This window comes from Furipterus horrens, unplaced genomic scaffold (genome assembly GCF_987537825.1).
Source record: "Furipterus horrens unplaced genomic scaffold, mFurHor1.1.pri manual_scaffold_8, whole genome shotgun sequence".
Lineage (NCBI taxonomy): Eukaryota > Metazoa > Chordata > Mammalia > Chiroptera > Furipteridae > Furipterus > Furipterus horrens.
Genome location: NW_028327178.1, coordinates 77,151,620 through 77,168,503, shown reverse-complemented (window position 1 = coordinate 77,168,503; position 16,884 = coordinate 77,151,620). Strand labels below are relative to the sequence as shown.

Sequence of the window (16,884 nt, the reverse complement as noted above, 5' to 3'; positions counted from 1 at the left end):
TGGACAGTGGTAGGGACTTCCCCTTCAATTATACAGGCACAGCCTGGTGACTGAGTCCTGATGGTTCAGCACCCTCCTCACATACAGTAACTGCTGAAAGAATCCCCACCAGTGACTGATTAGAAACTTTATTACTAGCTTTCCCAACCTCAAGTGAGCTATATCTTTGAGGACATTCATGCCTGACCTCTCTTGTGACGCGTAACTATTTTTAGTGGCCTAACATCATATTGGTGAATTCTGTTTAATATTAATGTCCGCTCATTTTCAATGACTCATTTCCTTGGAGCAATTTCCACACCATTTCCTGGCTTGGAGTAAACTAGGATTTGTTGCAATTGGGCTAATTTGCCATAGCTGAGAGGTTGCCAGTATTTTTTCACTCCAAACAAGGTCTTTAATGCATTTAGAAAACACAGGCATTTCTTTTTTAGGGAATTCTTTACTAAAATTGCACAGATGGCTTGCTGCTGTGTTACCAGCTCACCTGGGTGTGAGAAGGCACAAGAGCGACTTCTTCCTATGCCTCATATTAGCATCAGCTGAGAATCATTTTTATCCCATTCACTTCTTGTAGAAAGGGTGATTTGGCCTCAGCTTGGGACAATTTTAAGAAACTTAATTTGAAATAAAATTACTCTCTTACTACAGGAGAGTACTTCACACATCCAAATGCCAACAGTGACAGTTTTGCAGTATCTCTCTGCTCTTAGTAATGTAATTTTAGGGAAAGAATGGAATGAGACAGTGGTGCAAATGCCACTTGTCAATGCTTCCCCGCCAATGCTATCTTAACATTCCTTATCACATGTGGTCCCTTCAAGCAGGGCATGAGTACTCCAGGAAAGGAAAGAGGATCTGGCCACTTTAACTCTGTTTTTTGTTGTTGTTGTTGTTTGTTTTTTCTTCTGATGCTAACATGCTAATTGTTATAATAGAGATCTAAAGTTTGTGGTGAACATCAATGTGCTATTTTAAAAGAGAAATCAAAGAAGTCTTAGATCCATAAATAATTTTACCTATAAATTCATTGAGACATAAATCACATTTCTAATTAAATTCAGAAAAAAACTCTGCAAATGATTGAATCCAGACCAAGAAAATTGGTTTCTTGAATAAAACTGTCATGTTTCAACCAACAGTTCTGGTGCCATAGAGACAGAGCCACAGAACAATTCATATGGCTTGCTAAAGTGAGGACCTTGAGAATACCAAAGAAAAGGAAATTTAGAAATGACCTGTAATCAAAGGCTAACCCTAACATCAGTACAATTTTAAATACCACCTACTTGATATTCTGCACCTCTCTGCCAATGTGCCCAAGAACTCAGCTGAAGCAAATCAAATGAATAATAGTGGAACAGATAATTGATCTAGGGTCTATACCTTGAATGGCAGCTCGATTCCATAGGAGAAGTGCCATTGGATACATCTTCTCTTTTTCAATAATTTTAGCCTTTTCTAAGGAAAAAAAAAAAAAGGAAATATTCCATTAGGAAGTTTTAAAATACCCCTGTAGTAAAGTCACATATGAATATGTATGATTAGGGAATTTTAATTTATCTTACTAGATTCCAAAATGAATGCTGAATTGCTTTGAGCTACTTCATAGCCCATTTCTGCAAGCAGTGCATATTGAACAAGAGAAGAATCTATATCACCATCTTTATAGGCAAAGTATGCTGTCAGGAATTTCTCAGCCCAGTTGCCTAGTTCACAGACTCCTTTATAAAGCTGCATATGGGAAAAGAAATCAAGCAGATAAGTTAACCAATATACTTCATTCCAGGTAAAAGATAAATGATATTATTCTTCAGCTCCTGCAGGCCAGACAAGATTTCTGATCTAAAGCAGGGCTTTTGCAAATTATTTAGTATTAAAGAGTTAATAACTTTTATAGAGACAAAGATTACATGTGTTTTTCTTTTTGTCTTGAGCTAAAACTTCCTGAAGCTTATTTTATGTTTTATAATAAACTTTCCTGATTTGGAGGCTATTTGGCAGAACAAGACTGTATTGACCTCTATTTTTTTAAAAAAAGGGTCTCTCTGGGCACTGCTGCTCTTACAGTGAGCTATAAGGCCACAGCTGATGTGGAAAGGAGAGAATGAAGGGAAGACAGTGCCTGGGGGTGCAGTGACATAACCATGAGGGAACTATGTGGAGTTCCTCAAAATGACATAACAAATGTCAACTTGGCTGAATAACCCTTATGTAACCGAGAGAGGTTAGCCATACATAATTCATTAGGAAGCTGGCAAAGGAGCAAATCTAAAGATAGATTATTAGCTGGCAGCTTTTGAAATAAGTTTCAGGCAAGCCAGAGAGCAACATGGAGGTATTTATATTGGTGCAGCGGAAGTGTTTAATAAATCAAAGAAGGGCATTAAGATCCTAAAAGCATTCTTTTGAAAAGTACATTACTGGCTCAGGCTGAAATGATTCACTGTTTCAGTTGTCAACCAAATCATCAAATACCTAAGGACCCTGCTTTTGGGGAAGAAGTGAACTACATTTTCTAGGCTAGATCAAGCCTTTCATTTCCCAAGTTGCATTGTCCAATCCCACTAGAAGTGCCAAATTGCCCTGGCGAGTCGATTGAAGGCTGAAACAGAGCTCCTTAACTGAATTCTGAGGGAGCTCTGAACTTGATGAAAAGCCAAAATGCTAGAGCAGAGGGATCATTTCTCTTCCTCAATTTCCCAGTCTGAGTTACATCAGTGCTTTTCTTCCCTGACAAATGTCAGTGTTCACATTGTCAGCTGGAAGAAAAAAGGTAATATCTATAAAGTCAAAGGCACCAACAATTTCAGGGCAGTATCACTTCTTCTGTATGGGAAACTAAAAGTACATTAAAAACATCTCATTATTTACCTCCACAGCTGTTCTGCATGATCTTAACACTCCTGTTCCTGTCGCGTACATCTCAGCCAGGTAATAAATGGCGAGGGGCTGCCCACTCTGAGACGCCAAGTAAAAATATCTGAAGGCAAGTTTATAATCCTTCCATACTCCAGAGCCAGCTGAAAATTAAAATTATTTTGAGCCACGCCTTATTTATTTATTTTTATATTATAATCTTTGGATATAATGGTCACAATGGTGCCTGCTATTTTAAATAGGATGGGAAAAGCCAACCAAAGGTTAAGCTGTTCTAGGGCCAGTGTTTTGGAGGTGGGGTTTGAGTTTGATTATGAGTAAAAATATGGAAATCTTTGTTTCTGAAAACATTCAGAAAAGTGAAGGACTGTTCAGTCTCATGAAAATATCTCCTCTAAATGGCATAACAAAAGTTAATGAAAAAGAGACTAGATGGTGGTCTCTGAGGACCAGAAACCCCATCGTGATGTATTTCTCCATCCTTGTCGTCCCTTTATACCAGAAGAGCAGTATAGCTCCTTCCAGCCGTAAGTATGGAGTTTGCAGCAGGCAAATCCCAGATCTTGGAGACTCTGCTGGTACTCAACTCATGCTTGGAGCAAGGGGCAGTGAATTAACATACTTTCAGCAGCTGGGACTCTTGTCCTGCCTCTTTTCTGTGAGTTGGGCACCTCCAGGCACTTCATTTGTAAAAGGAGGGTCTTCCACTAGTTGGTCCTTACACTCCCTTCCAGCAGTAATGTTTCATGGCCTTTAGAAGCATGCCATGTAGTGGCTATGAGCAAAGGCTCTAGATGCAGATTGCTTGGATTTGAACCCCATTTTCACTGTGATCTTGGCCAAGATGTTTAACCACAATACAGCAGAGTTTGCTCATCTATAAACCGTGGGAAACCTCCTAGCCATTTTGAGAGAACTAAATAAGTTAATACATATAAAGACTAATAAACATTAGCTATTACTATTACTATTATTCTAGAAACTTAAAGGAGTCTGATAGATCCTGAGCCTGTGACTTGAAATGAACTAGGGAAGTGAGGCCACCTTAGGCAACTCCCCAAGACAATAAAAAATAGACCCTCCCTCGGGCTACTTTGGAAAATGCCAGCTGACTTTTTGGCCAGATCTGACCTCCTTGAGGATGTAGTCTACTATTATGCTAGCCCAACCTCTGACAGAAAGAACTTAGTTTGGAGACTCAAGTATGTTCAGATCTGGTACTTGTCTTGACCATGCCCTCGCTCAGTCCCCATAGAGATTATTACAAACCTTCGTGGCTCCTGAGACCTCCTGCCCCAATTACTCTACCTTTGCTCTTGGAAGACAACTTTGTAACTTCTAGCTCACTGAGGAAATCCTCACTTGCCTCTTTCTCCTGTCCCCCAGATATACATATGCATCATCCTTCATCTTTGAGAAAGAGAAATCCCTCCTCTCTATCAAGGATACAGATCCTAAAGCCACTCAACTTTTTCCAGAACTCTTTTTTATCAATTATCTTATCTCTCCCACGATTCATTAAACACCACCATTGATTGGCTTTTTTTCCCTCTGTAAAGAATTATACTTACATCTCTCACCATCTTAAAAACAATGCCTTCTTGGTTCTTGTTCCCCTTTGTGCTACCATTACATCTCTCTCCCTTTTAAATGTGCAGCACTTCCAAGAACAATTTTCACCCACCTCCTTCCTCACTTTCCACTCACATCTCAACCCACTCTATCTCACTTCTACACCAACCACTCCAGTGACCTCACTAACACTCTCAATATTGACAAGGCCCATGGATACTCAACTCTTCCTTCCTTCCTGCCTTCTTTCCTTCCTTCCGTTTAAAATTGAGAACCAGGGGTTCCCATTCATTTAGTCTTTCTTGAAAGTTCTGTATTTGGGTTCCTTAAGACCATTTCCCCCCTACTCCTCTGACCATGCCTTTTCGGTCTTCTTTTCTGCTCATCTTTTTAATATGACACCAGGGATCACCAGATTTCTAACCATGGCCCTCTGCCTCTCCCTCTCACACTCTCCTTTCCTATGGGAAACCGGGGTGCTTGGTAGTGGCAAATGTAGCTCAGCTCCAGAGTGGAAAACCACTGGGAGCGTGGTGGCATGCAGGACTCACTCCACACACTGGTTTTCCCGTGGGGGACCAGGCCCGCATTTATATAATAGTTAAAAAGCTTGCTTTCTGCTAAAGGACTCCTTTATCCTGGGCTGGGAACAACAGATGTTCAGCAGGTAACCTTAAACCAGTCTCTTAGAACCTATTCTGGGCCAATTTCTAAGAACAGGATGTGGCTAGGCAAGTTATCCTTATCATCCATACATGTGTAACATTCTTTTCTCTAATATGTAAAAGTAATAATCATATAAGGCAATGATCGGCACTATAATTCACAATTTTCTTGGATGTAATCTGCCTAAGAAATCAATAAAAGCCTATTAAGGCATGGGCAAACTGCGCTTTCTCCTCTAGAAAGTGGCCAGTTCTGTTCCCTCTTCTCCACAGGATTCTTGCAGTCGCTGTGCATTTATTCCCTCATCCACAACGCCCTGGACTCTGCTGGTCAGAGGTCCGTGACACTTTCCCTTGGAAACCTCAGCTATTCTTAACAAACACGTACAATTTTGACCTTTCATATAAGTTTCATAACTTATGTGTGTTGGATATCACAAGGCACCTCAAACTAAACCTTTTGAAAAGTGTACTTCCTGACTCTATACCTCCTTGCCTCCTCTCCCAGCTGGTGTTCTTTCCTTCTGTCTTCTTTAAAATTCCTTTTCAAATTGCTGTCTGAATTTTCTATCTAAACCACATACACCAGTCTCTTGATTTTTGTTAAAAAAGGAACAGATTTAATAATAATATTCATAGCACTTACAGTAGTACATGAAGCCTAACTGAAACTGTGCATTGGGCCATCCTTTCTCTGCAGCTTTCTGAAAGTATTTAAGTGCTTCAGCATAATTCTGTAAGATAATTACATTATATTACTCAGAGGTGTATGTATTCTCCATGTTAACAATTACCTTCCATTTTTTAAGAGTATAGATAGTGCCCTATGTGATTTTGGCTAATTAAAATAGTACCAGAAGTATTATACATTTTATTTTATTATTAGATTATGTTAGGAAACAATTATCTCATTTTCGATGTAAATTATGTCTTTTCCTACACTGACAGTAAGTTTTGTTAGATACTGGGGAAGGTCACTCAAAGACAGAGGTTATGCTAAAAAGATAAGCATCTCTATCAAAAAGAACCCTCAGAGTTAGATGATTTCAAGGGTTACCATTACATTAGGTTATTATCCTTAGGCAATGATTAGGGCTGCTATTCTTGTCACGAGATTGTTCTATGTCTCTTTTGCAAACATTTCACTAGATTATTTTGTTCTCTATTATCAGATAGGAGAGTGTGGCAAACCAGGTAATAGAGACTAATTTCTTTGAATTAATCGGTGACCATGAATTTTACCCTACAAATGCTAGAAACAAGTTGAAAAGATAATGAAATTATTTAACTTACCACAGGAACTCCTTTGCCATAAAAGTAAAGAAGACCAAGCCCATGAAGACCAATTGCATTGCCCTAGAACAGTTTTAAAAATCAAGTAAAGTTGCAGAAGAATTCATGTAAGAACAGTTACTAAAAAATCATTCAAACTACTTGACATTCACTCAGTAGGCGATTAATCAAGGCAGTTTAATCAGGCAATTGGCAAGTTATTCTGACCCTTTCTAGTTTCTCCTTTCACACTTTCATAACTCCTTCTGACTGAAAAAAAAAAAATAGAAAAGGTAAATGAAAGTCAACTCTTTCTTCCAATCTTTCATTCAGCTTTTATTTAGTGCTCGTTTTGTTTGAGTTCATAAAAAGCATGGGGCAAAAGAAGGAGGTAAAAGGTAGAAGATGACTAAACCTTAATCCTTGCCTTAGAAAGTTCACAGGTTAGTGGGCTGACTAACTAGGTAGGACCTCTTAAAGAGATTGTGTCAAATGTGGTAAGTGCTATAGTAGAAAGAGATTGAGTGTGTTGTGGGTACCTAGAAGAGGGACACTCAACTGCCTGGATGAGGCTAGGGTCTGAGGGGATTGAGTTGTCAGAAATAGTTACATTTGACCTGGGTTTTGAAGGATATATAAGAGTTTTTCAGAAGGGAGAAGTCTATCCAGACAGCTGTTACCTATTTGGTCAAAGGAGATTACCAGAAATCCCCAATTACATTTTAGAGAGTGTGAATTTCAATGAGTCATATGGATAGTCAAGCATTGTTGGTATATGTTTCTTTATTCAAATTTGACTCCTTATAATATTACCAGTGTTTTCTTTTTAATTTGATGATTAATTACAATTTATTTTTCTGATTTGTATTCTGACTAGTATAGTGAATGGAGTATTTAGCACTTCAGCATTTAACTCGTGTTCAAATATATTGATATTTGGCATATTAATCCTTGAAGAAAGTAAACCTTGAAAGTAACTTCCCACCAGAAAATTCACTCATTAAAGATTTTAAAAATATTTTTATTAATTTATTCTTAGGGAGAGGGGAAGGGAGGGAGAAAAAAAGGGAGAGAAACGTCAATGTGAGAAAGAAACATCCATTGGTTGCCTCTTGCACACACCTCAAACAAGGACCGGGCCCACAACCCAGGCATGTGCCCTGACTGGGAATCAACCAGTGACCTTTCTCTTTGCAGGACAACGCCCAACCAACTGAGCTACACTGATCAGGGCATCACTTTTTCTATCTTCCATTACGCATTTCACCCTGTAGTGACTTAGTAAGGAGTCATATTTGGCTACTTGGCTTTCATTTAGCAGATCTGTAGGTTTATTTTAATGGCTTATAATATTTCCTCAGGGACATTAGTTTTAATAGGACATTCTCTAGATTTCTTGTTACCACCTAAATGTAATTGTTATGGATGGAGCCAAAGTACGCTTCAGTGATACAGGTATAGCATATAACTAGGGAAGGCATAGTTTAACAACTACTTTACGACTCCAAAGTTTAGGCATATTAATATCAAAGGGCCAGCTATTGTAAGAATTCTTACGGATAGTGCACCTGTATTTAATGCAGGTGGTATATGTTTGCTCTCTTCTTCCTTCTTCTCCCCTGAAAACATCTACTTGTGGTCCTAGGAATATTGGGATAGTCTGGTCTGAGGATAGTAAGGCCTGGTATGATGGATGTAGACCTCTACACCATATGCCTAGGCAGCTGACTTCTCTGCAGTGTGTGAGCTCAGCAGGGTGGCATGACAGGAAGTCAGGAGAGATGGACTATTGCATTCTCCCAGGATGATGCCCTATGGAGGGGCATGCTCAACCCCCAAAAGGTGGCTTCTGTGGGTGATGTAGGAGAGGGACACAGCACAGGGACTCTGGTAGTTGTCCATTCAGCTCTCTTTCCAGAGCCACACCACCCTGTGTCTCCTCACACAACTCTTGTCTGCTCCAAGCTGCCCTCCCTCTGTCAGAGCTGAGGGTGAGTGGCTGCAAACAAAATTTTGTGTGTTAGCCCTTTAAGAGGTTGCCTGGGTTTCTATCAGACTCCCATCTCTCTCTGGTAGAGAGAATACCTACTAATTTTCACAGCCAGATTGTATGTGGGCTCCTCTTTCTGGCTCTAGTCTCTGGGTTGGGAGCTCAGCTTGGGGTTGAGACTCCATACTTCTCAGGGGAACCTTTGCAGCTGAGATATCCCTCTGGACTTTTAGCCACTGCCCATGGTTGTGGGCCAGCCCTTTTCATGGCTTTGCCCTTCCTACCAGTCTCAGTATGGCTTCTTCTGTAAATTCTTGGTTATAAGACTTTTGTTCAGCTAGTCTTTAGTTGGTTATTCAGGACGATTGTTCTATATGTTCATTGTAACTCCAGTTTGGTCCTTGGAGGAGGTGAGTGTAACATCCACCTACTGTGTTGCCACCTTGGATCCTCTCCAGACAGTTGTTACATGGAATGGCATCCTTATATGGTCACTCTTCCAATTTTCTAAGACAATTTGAATATCCAGATTTTGGTATAAAATTTTCCTAATTTTAAAAACACTTTCTGGGCCGAACATAACATTTGTACAGGCAATCACCTGATATATAACTTACACTTTAGTGCCCTTGCTTCGGTTAATTGACATGAACTTAGGAAGGAGACGATCATTTATTTGGCAAATATTTAATGAACTCCTACTATGTACCAAGACTATAGCCCTTCTTTATTTGAGGAGATATGGTCTTCAGACTACAGGGGAGAAGGCCTGAGGTAGAAGCAGTAAAGTTCCAGCAGTGTGTAGCATGAATGCAGGGCAAGTTCAGAAGAGCAAAAAGGTTACATGAGCCAAGAAGGGTAAGGGCGGCTTTGTAGAGGGAGAGAGGATTAAATTCTGCTCTGGCCCATGAGTAGGATTCAGAATAGGAGATCCTGGGAAGGGAGAAGGAAGGACAAAAGTATGGAGATGCGGATGAACTTTGTGAGTTCAGAGGTACGAGAAAGAAAACAAGAAGAATATAGTTCAATGTGGGCTTAATATCATAGGATAAATATTCATGTTTCTGAGTAAATAAAAGACAAAAGAGGTTACAAAGTCTGTATCTTTGCATCCTGGTACTGATATGACTCAAAAACAAATTGAAAAAGCAATTTAAAAATTAGTAAGAGAAGAGTATGTGTGTGAAAAGAATAGAAGACGGGAACCTTTTACTTTAGTAGTGACCCCAAGTGAGAAATCTCTAAAATTGTCAGGTGATAATAAAGGAATATATGGCCATGTCCACCTTATGCCATTCAGAGAAATTACCTTAAATACAATGTCAGATTTCCTCTGTAAAGGAGAGTAGCTCAGGTTTAGAGCATGAGTAACTCACATCACTGCTGGTTCCACAACCCTGAATAGCATGGGACTTGGGTTAATAATGTACACACTCAACTTTCTGGCAAAATTTCTTTGGGCTGACAAATCAGCATTATTTGCCAGATTACAAGAGATCTTCCTATTACATTACCTCTTTTTCCGTTGGCTCTTCCTTGTCATCCTAATCTAGTGGTACACCAGATAACTGTCTTGCTGAGCAACAATTTCATATAAATTACAAGGGAGAGGAGTTGAGTATCAATCTTCTCAATAATTTACACCACAATAGCAACAGTGCCAAAGTGTTAGTTACTTATAAATAAGTTCCTAAAGCAGCATGTGGGCTTTTAAAAAAGGACGGTTAATAATATTCCCTGATTTGAGCACATCTTTACTGCTAGTGTTGCAGTGCGACATAATAAAACAACAAAATGTTTCCTAGTGTACAGAAATAGAAAGTTTTCACCAATGTTGTTAGGTTGATGAATGTGGTGATTAGGAGCTCTTTACATACTGAAGGGATTTAGAGTAGTCTACTGAGTTCTATTTGACAGATACCAGCCTCAGTGAACCTAGGAACCAGGCAAAAACTTCAATATAACACCATTTCTATAGTCCCTCACATATCCAATCCATTTTGCCTTGGATATGCTTTGAAGTTCACTTTATATAACTGGCCCCAGGCTGCAAAAAAAAAAAAAAAAAAAAAAAAAAATGCTGACACATAGTACTTACTACATGCCAGGCAGTGCTTTAACAACTTTATACTAGAAGGCACAGAAATGTCAACTCAATAAATCTTGACAACAATATGAGGCAAATTTTGTTGTCTCATATAAATGGGGAAACTGAGGCACAAAAAGGTTAAGTAACTTGTCTCTAGGCACACAGCCAGTAAGTTACAGGGCTGACAGTCAAATCAAATGTCTCCAGAGCCTTGTTCTCAATCATGTTGTCCTGCCTGCTTCTCTGACAACCTTCTTAAGGGCCCAGAATGATTTCTGCCTTTGGGGCACAATCATGTGGGAGAAAACTGGGCATTTCCTGGTTGTTTTTGTCCTGACCTTACTGCTTTATTGATTGAGTTTTTCCTTCCCCTGTTCTTACCTATTGTATCTTATGTCTTGTTTTCTGAGTTAATGGCCTCATCTACTGCATGGGAGAGGGGAAAGCTTAGCTTCTGTCTGGTCTCCTGCTAGGACACCACAAGTCACTGGCATTTTATGTTTATCAAGAAGACATGTCTCCCCACCTGACCTAAACCTTATATTTTATAGTTAACAATATTCTCCTTCTCTTGGACACAAAACTCCTCCCAGGCCTAATAGCTGGGCATGAGGCTTTAGAGTCAACTTTTCAGCACCAGTCTGCATGTAATAGAAGGCAAGTATTTTTATGTGTTTTCAGAAATGGGCTGAGTACATACCTTATTGGCTGCCATGGAAAAGTATTTGAAAGCAGTAGCATTATTTTGTGGTGCTGCATCATTACCTTCTAAATACATCTAGAAAAAAATTAAAAGAGGATGTAAAAAACTAAGAAATTTGAGGTGATGAAAATGTTTTAGAACTACATAAAATTGATGGTTGCACAACACTGTGAATGTAGTAAATGCCACCGATATGTACACTTTTAAATGGTTTATTTATGTCACATGAATTGCATTTCATTTTTTTAAAAAAGAAAACCTAAAGAAACAGTGTACTACATATATTCTGGAGTAACCTTGCCCAAGGAACAAAACATGAGCCCTATTTGTGTTTTGTCATGTTCCCTTGCATCTAAATTTGTTGTATGTAGCACTTGGAAACAGGGCACTTCTTCCCACAGTTACTCATAAATGTAAAATGGTTGCAGGGAGCAAAGGACAGCACTTGGCAGAGGGAGCGATCTTTGAAGAAGAAAACAAGCCTCTCTATAGGGAGCCGAGTATAGACTTTGGTCAGCCTGGAGCTAGCTCTCCTTGGAGTTAAAGAAGGAGGCACCTCATTGGATTGAAGAATGTACCAGCCTTTGATGTGCAACTCCTGTTATGTGCCAGGGCGAGAGGTCATGAAAGAGATTCTGAGCTATAGTCAGTCAAGGAGCCCTGGGACAGGAGCGCTTTCAAGGTTGCTTTTGGTGTCCCAGATAAAAGCTGTTTTGGGAGGCTTTCTTAAAACCATCACCTCAAGAATACTACCCTCATTTTGTAGCCAAATGCCCTTCCCAGCTGCTTCCATGAAAGAGGCTTGCATCTCTGTACCCTACACTGGGTTCAGACAACTGATACCATTAATTTCTTAGGTCTTTAGAAAATGAAAGTAATTAATCAAGATGAAGCATGTACCTTTCCTATAAATGCCATGGCATTTGCACTCCCAGACTTTGCTGCCTTTAAAAAGTAATATAGTGCTTTCTGGAAAGTAAAGGAACAATATTATTGATAGTTATGAACATATTCTACAAAAGGGATTTTCAAAGAAAACTTTATTTCATTCAACATGCATTAAAAAAATATCTATGAAGTGTCCACTTTCTGCAAGGCAGTATCTAAATGCTATTTGAACCATAAATCTGAAAAGTGGGAGAGTGAATACACACACACACACACACACACACACTATGCATGTGTGTTTGTATATGAGGTCTGTCTGAGAAAAGTCCAGCCATTCTTCATTAATGAAAATGGTTCTCATAACATTGATGTAACCTGGCAGCGAAGGCGAGTGGACTGGAATGTACATGTATGAATAATGATGACTTCACTGTACTAGTCAGTGGATGTGGTAGATGCTGCTGAGTGAGCCTGTGTGCTGTGTGGTCCTTGCATTCAAAATGACTGAGAGAACAGAGCAATGACTGAGGGAATCTGCATCAAATTTTGGATTAAGCTTGAACCTTCCTCTAAGGAAACTATTTGTATGATTCAGAAGGCTGCAGCTCTGGACAGCTGATGATTGGCATCTTCACCTATTATTTAGCTTTTGGGACCATGTTGAAACAGGTATGTGTTCCTTTGTGTCAATGAGCACATAGCTCCTATAAAATTACAAGAGCTGCAAAATCATCTTTTAAAAAGAATCCTAGTTACTTTCCCAGATCTGTGGGGATCTAGAGTCAGGATCTAGACAAGACCTCATCTCAGGGACTTCCAGCGAAGATGGAGGCCTAGACAGACATGCTGCATCTCCCTCCACAACTAAGAAGGAATACAACTACGTCAAAACTAGAGACAACTAGAAGTTCCAGAAAATCAAGCTGCATGGAAGTCCAACAAACAAATATATATAAAAGAAATACTCCTCCAGACAGGTAGAAGGGGCAGAACTGGGGTGGAGAGGATGCCATTTGGTGGTGGCAGCAGTGGTGGCAACAGCAAGCTGCTAGAAAGCACAGTCACACATTTTAAAAAGCAGGAGGGACACATGGGGAGCACTCCCAGCTCCTGACCAGACCACAGAGTACATGGTCCCAACACCAGGGAAAATAAAGCCTCATTGCTTCTGTCTGTGAAAACCAGGGGGGATGGAGGTGGAGGAAGAAACTGCCAGTCTCTCAACAGATTCCGCTTGTTTAAAGGGCCCCCACAGTCCTAGAACATCCGCAGACCCACTCGCTCTGGGAACAACGGCCAGGGCAATAGCTAGAGAGGCAACAATCCCATACAGAAGTGGGAGAAGAGTCTGGAAAAGGGGCAAGCTGAGCAAGCGACATTGTTCCCTCTCAGACCCCTCCCCCACATAAAGCACCACAACGTGGTGAACCAGGTCTCCCTTTACTGAAGAAAAACCTAAGGCTCCGCCCCTTAGAGTGTAATAGGAATGAGAGCTCTACCTAAGACACAGAGGCAGACAAACACAGGAGCCTCTCAAGATGAGGAGACAGAGAAGTATGGCCCAAAAGGGAGAATAGATCAAGTTTCCAGTGGGAGAACTAAGTGAGGAGGAGATAACCAACCTAACAAATGAAGAAATAGCCAACCTAACAGATACAGAGTTAAAAACACTGGTGACAAAGATGGTCACAGGCTTGACAGATATGCTTAAGTACAGAAAACACATAAGGGAAGATGTAAAGGCTATGCTAAATGAAATGAAGGAAAATCCACACAAAACCAATGGTAAAGGGATTTGGAATACAAGGAGGGAAACAACAGTCAACCAGTACAGAATGAGAAAACAAGAATTGAAAAAATGAGGAGAGGCTTAGGAACCTCTGGGACAACTTTAAACATGCCAACATCTGAATTATAGGGGTGCCAGAAGGAGAAGAGGAAGAGCAAGAAATTGAAAACTTATGTGAGAAAATAATGAAGGAAAACTCCCAATAGTTGGTGAAGGAAATAGAAATACAAGTCCAGAAAATACAGAGTCCCAAACAAGCTAGACCTAAAGAAGACCACGCCAAGACACATCATAATTAAAATGCCAAAGGTTAAAGATAAAGAGAGCATCTTAAAAGCAGCAAGAGAAAAGCAGAGAGTTACTACAAAGGGGTGCTGATAAGACTCTCAGCTGATTTCTCAAAAAAAACTTTGCAGGCAAGAGACTGGCAAGAAGTATTCAAAGTGATGAAAAGCAAGGACTTACAATCAAGATTACTCTATCCAGCAAAGCTATCATTCAGAATGGAAGGGCATATAAAGTGCTTCCCAGACAAGAAAAAGCTAAAGGAGCTCATCATCACCAAGCTATTATTATATGAAATGTTAAAGGGACTAACTTAAGAAAAAGAAGATCAAAATTATGAACATTAAAATGACAACAAACTGACAACTATCAACAACTGAATATAAAAAAATAAGAACAAAATCTAACTAAGCAAACCAGAATAGGAACAGAATCATAGGTATGGGGATATTTCAGAGGGTTATCAGCTTGGAGGGAGAAGGGGAGAAATGGAGAAATGGTGCAGGGATTAAGAAGCATAATTGGTAAATAGAAAATAGACAGGGGGAAGTTACAAATAATATAGGAAAGTGTGAAGCCTAAGAACTTATATGCACGACCCATGGACAGGGACTAAGGGGGATGGGGTTGCTATAGGGAAGGGGGGTACTGGGAAAAGGGGAGCAAAGAGGGAAAAATTGAAACTCTTGTAACAACGTAATCAATAAAATATACTTAAGAAAAAAAAAGAAGACCTCACTTCAGGGCTCTGGTATCTAACTGAGGACAAGCCTGTGTAGTCAAGTTTGTTTGCTTTTTCTCCGCTAAATTTGAATTATTGATTAATTTTCCAAATTCACTGGTATAAGGTAAGGTTAAGCAAAATGATTGAAAGAAGCTTTACTAATTTATAAATATGCTTAATAATACTTCTAATTATGTTAAAAGCATTGTCCTCTGATCTAGCCAGATGGGGCTGAGGCTGGTCCACAGACTCCTTAGTAGGAAACTCCTAAGTGGACTTTCCACTGCTGGCGTTTGGGAAATGGGCAAGTCCAAGGTTGGCAGGTGGGAGTATCCTCCTCACCTTACCCCAATCTAAAAGTATATTGAAGTGGGAAGAGGCAAAGTTCAGAGCATAGAAAATCCCCTGCTGCAACTGCTCTTTCTTTCTTTTTTTTTTTTAAGTATATTTTATTGATTATATTGTTACAATAGTTCCAATTTTTCCCCTTTGCTCCCCTCTGCCCAGCACCCCCTCCCCCAGCAATACCCCCCAAATTCATGCCCATGGTTCGTACATAAAGCTCTCCCGCTTCACCCTTTCATATATTCTTCTTCTTCTTCTTTTAAAATAAATAAATGATTAATTAATTATTTTAACAATAAAAAATAACAATCCCTCCCTCTCAGATATTAAGACCCTTTATAATCTTGTAAAGGACAATGGGCAAAGGTCTCAAGCTCCTCTAGCTGCTTCAAGCTGGACATGGTCATCATCCTACACTCTTTCTGAAGCCTTTTACCTCTTTTTGTGTGGAGGCAGGTAGGAAAAGTGCTCCCTCTGGTGAACATTGTTCTTCCTCAAAAGCTGAAAAGCTGATCTGACTGAGGAAGCAGCAGTGGGCTTTCCCAGCAACTCTTCCACTCCCTCTTCCCTTTTCACTGGCCCATCATCATCCCTCACTACTACCCTTCCCACCCACATGATGGATTCCTGAGTTTGACTTACGTAGTAATCCTGATCTAGACCTTTCCTCCCAATCAGATGCAATTGTCCAAGAGATACCTAGGAAAGATGATTCTTAAAAATTATTTTAGCAGTAATATTAGTTTAAATAATAGAAAAATTTTACTTGGTGATTTTACTATAGTATATTGATTAACTTCGATGCAGTTGTCATGTTTTTAAAAAAGAAGTAGGAAAACATTTCAGACTTTGATTGGGTAATTGGTTGATGCTGAGCATATGGCTCCTTCAATGAGTGGCCTGCTGCTATACAGTAATACCTGGGCACGTAAACCGAGAGGCTTTATCTCTTGACTCTGAAAGGTCACACAAACACTATCCCATTCTTATTCCCAAAGACAGAACATGTCTGGATCCTGGTAAAGAAATAGTTCATTTATATTAAAACAAACATTGGATGGTGACTTCCTCTAGTACTAATTTCTAGGTTTTTGAAAAATGAATTTTTAGGAATGAATGTAAAAAAAATTGCCATTACTGGCTCTCCTATGGGCCATAGGAACTGCAAGTGTCAGGGGAAAAAAATGGAGTAGGACAAAGAAGAGAGGGTGTGTCTCTCCTTTCTCGTTTAGGATGGAGCATTGTTAACTCCTCTAGGACTCAGAACAAACCAAGCCCTTGGTAATTTGCACGTTCTTAAAATTAAACTTGTCTGTATACATTACTTGTATCTGAACATCTCCTCTTTCTGCCAAAAATTTGTAGTATTGATATATGTCCCAATCCAGAATCTCACTGTTAGAACTCAGATTTTCAGGTCTCTCAGTTAGTCTCACTTTTTCCACTGGAATACCTTCACTTTTTTCCAGTTTGTCAGCAACTGTGAATAGAACAAGCCAGAGAATAGCCAGAATATACAAGGTTGCAAGAGGTAACAGTCAACTTAGAGAAAACACTGTTAGTTAGTCTTATTCTTTTTAAATTGTGCACAGATCTGGTCTATTAACAGAAAGAAAATATCCTTAGGTATAAATTTGCTGAATTTATTTCATTCTGAGAAAAGTGCAAGAGAGCTTTGCAAC

General features: G+C 39.6%; 1 protein-coding gene across 3 annotated transcripts in view; it reads right to left on the bottom strand.

Annotated features, from left to right (window-relative positions):
- Window positions 1–16,884, bottom strand: part of SEL1L2 (SEL1L2 adaptor subunit of SYVN1 ubiquitin ligase) — a 70,055-nt gene that overhangs the window by 14,801 nt on the left and 38,370 nt on the right. Inside the window, exons 6-14 of one of the 3 annotated variants that reach the window (XM_090285201.1) lie at window positions 16,528–16,682; window positions 15,845–15,901; window positions 12,072–12,140; window positions 11,169–11,246; window positions 6,411–6,473; window positions 5,764–5,851; window positions 2,875–3,023; window positions 1,569–1,734; window positions 1,387–1,461 (exon numbers count right to left, since the gene is read on the bottom strand). In XM_090285201.1, coding sequence (XP_090141327.1) covers window positions 1,387–1,461; window positions 1,569–1,734; window positions 2,875–3,023; window positions 5,764–5,851; window positions 6,411–6,473; window positions 11,169–11,246; window positions 12,072–12,140; window positions 15,845–15,901; window positions 16,528–16,682 — 900 coding nt within the window. The remainder of the gene's footprint in view (window positions 1–1,386; window positions 1,462–1,568; window positions 1,735–2,874; window positions 3,024–5,763; window positions 5,852–6,410; window positions 6,474–11,168; window positions 11,247–12,071; window positions 12,141–15,844; window positions 15,902–16,527; window positions 16,683–16,884) is intronic. The other 2 variants (XM_090285203.1, XM_090285202.1) reach the window with 2 other exon arrangements.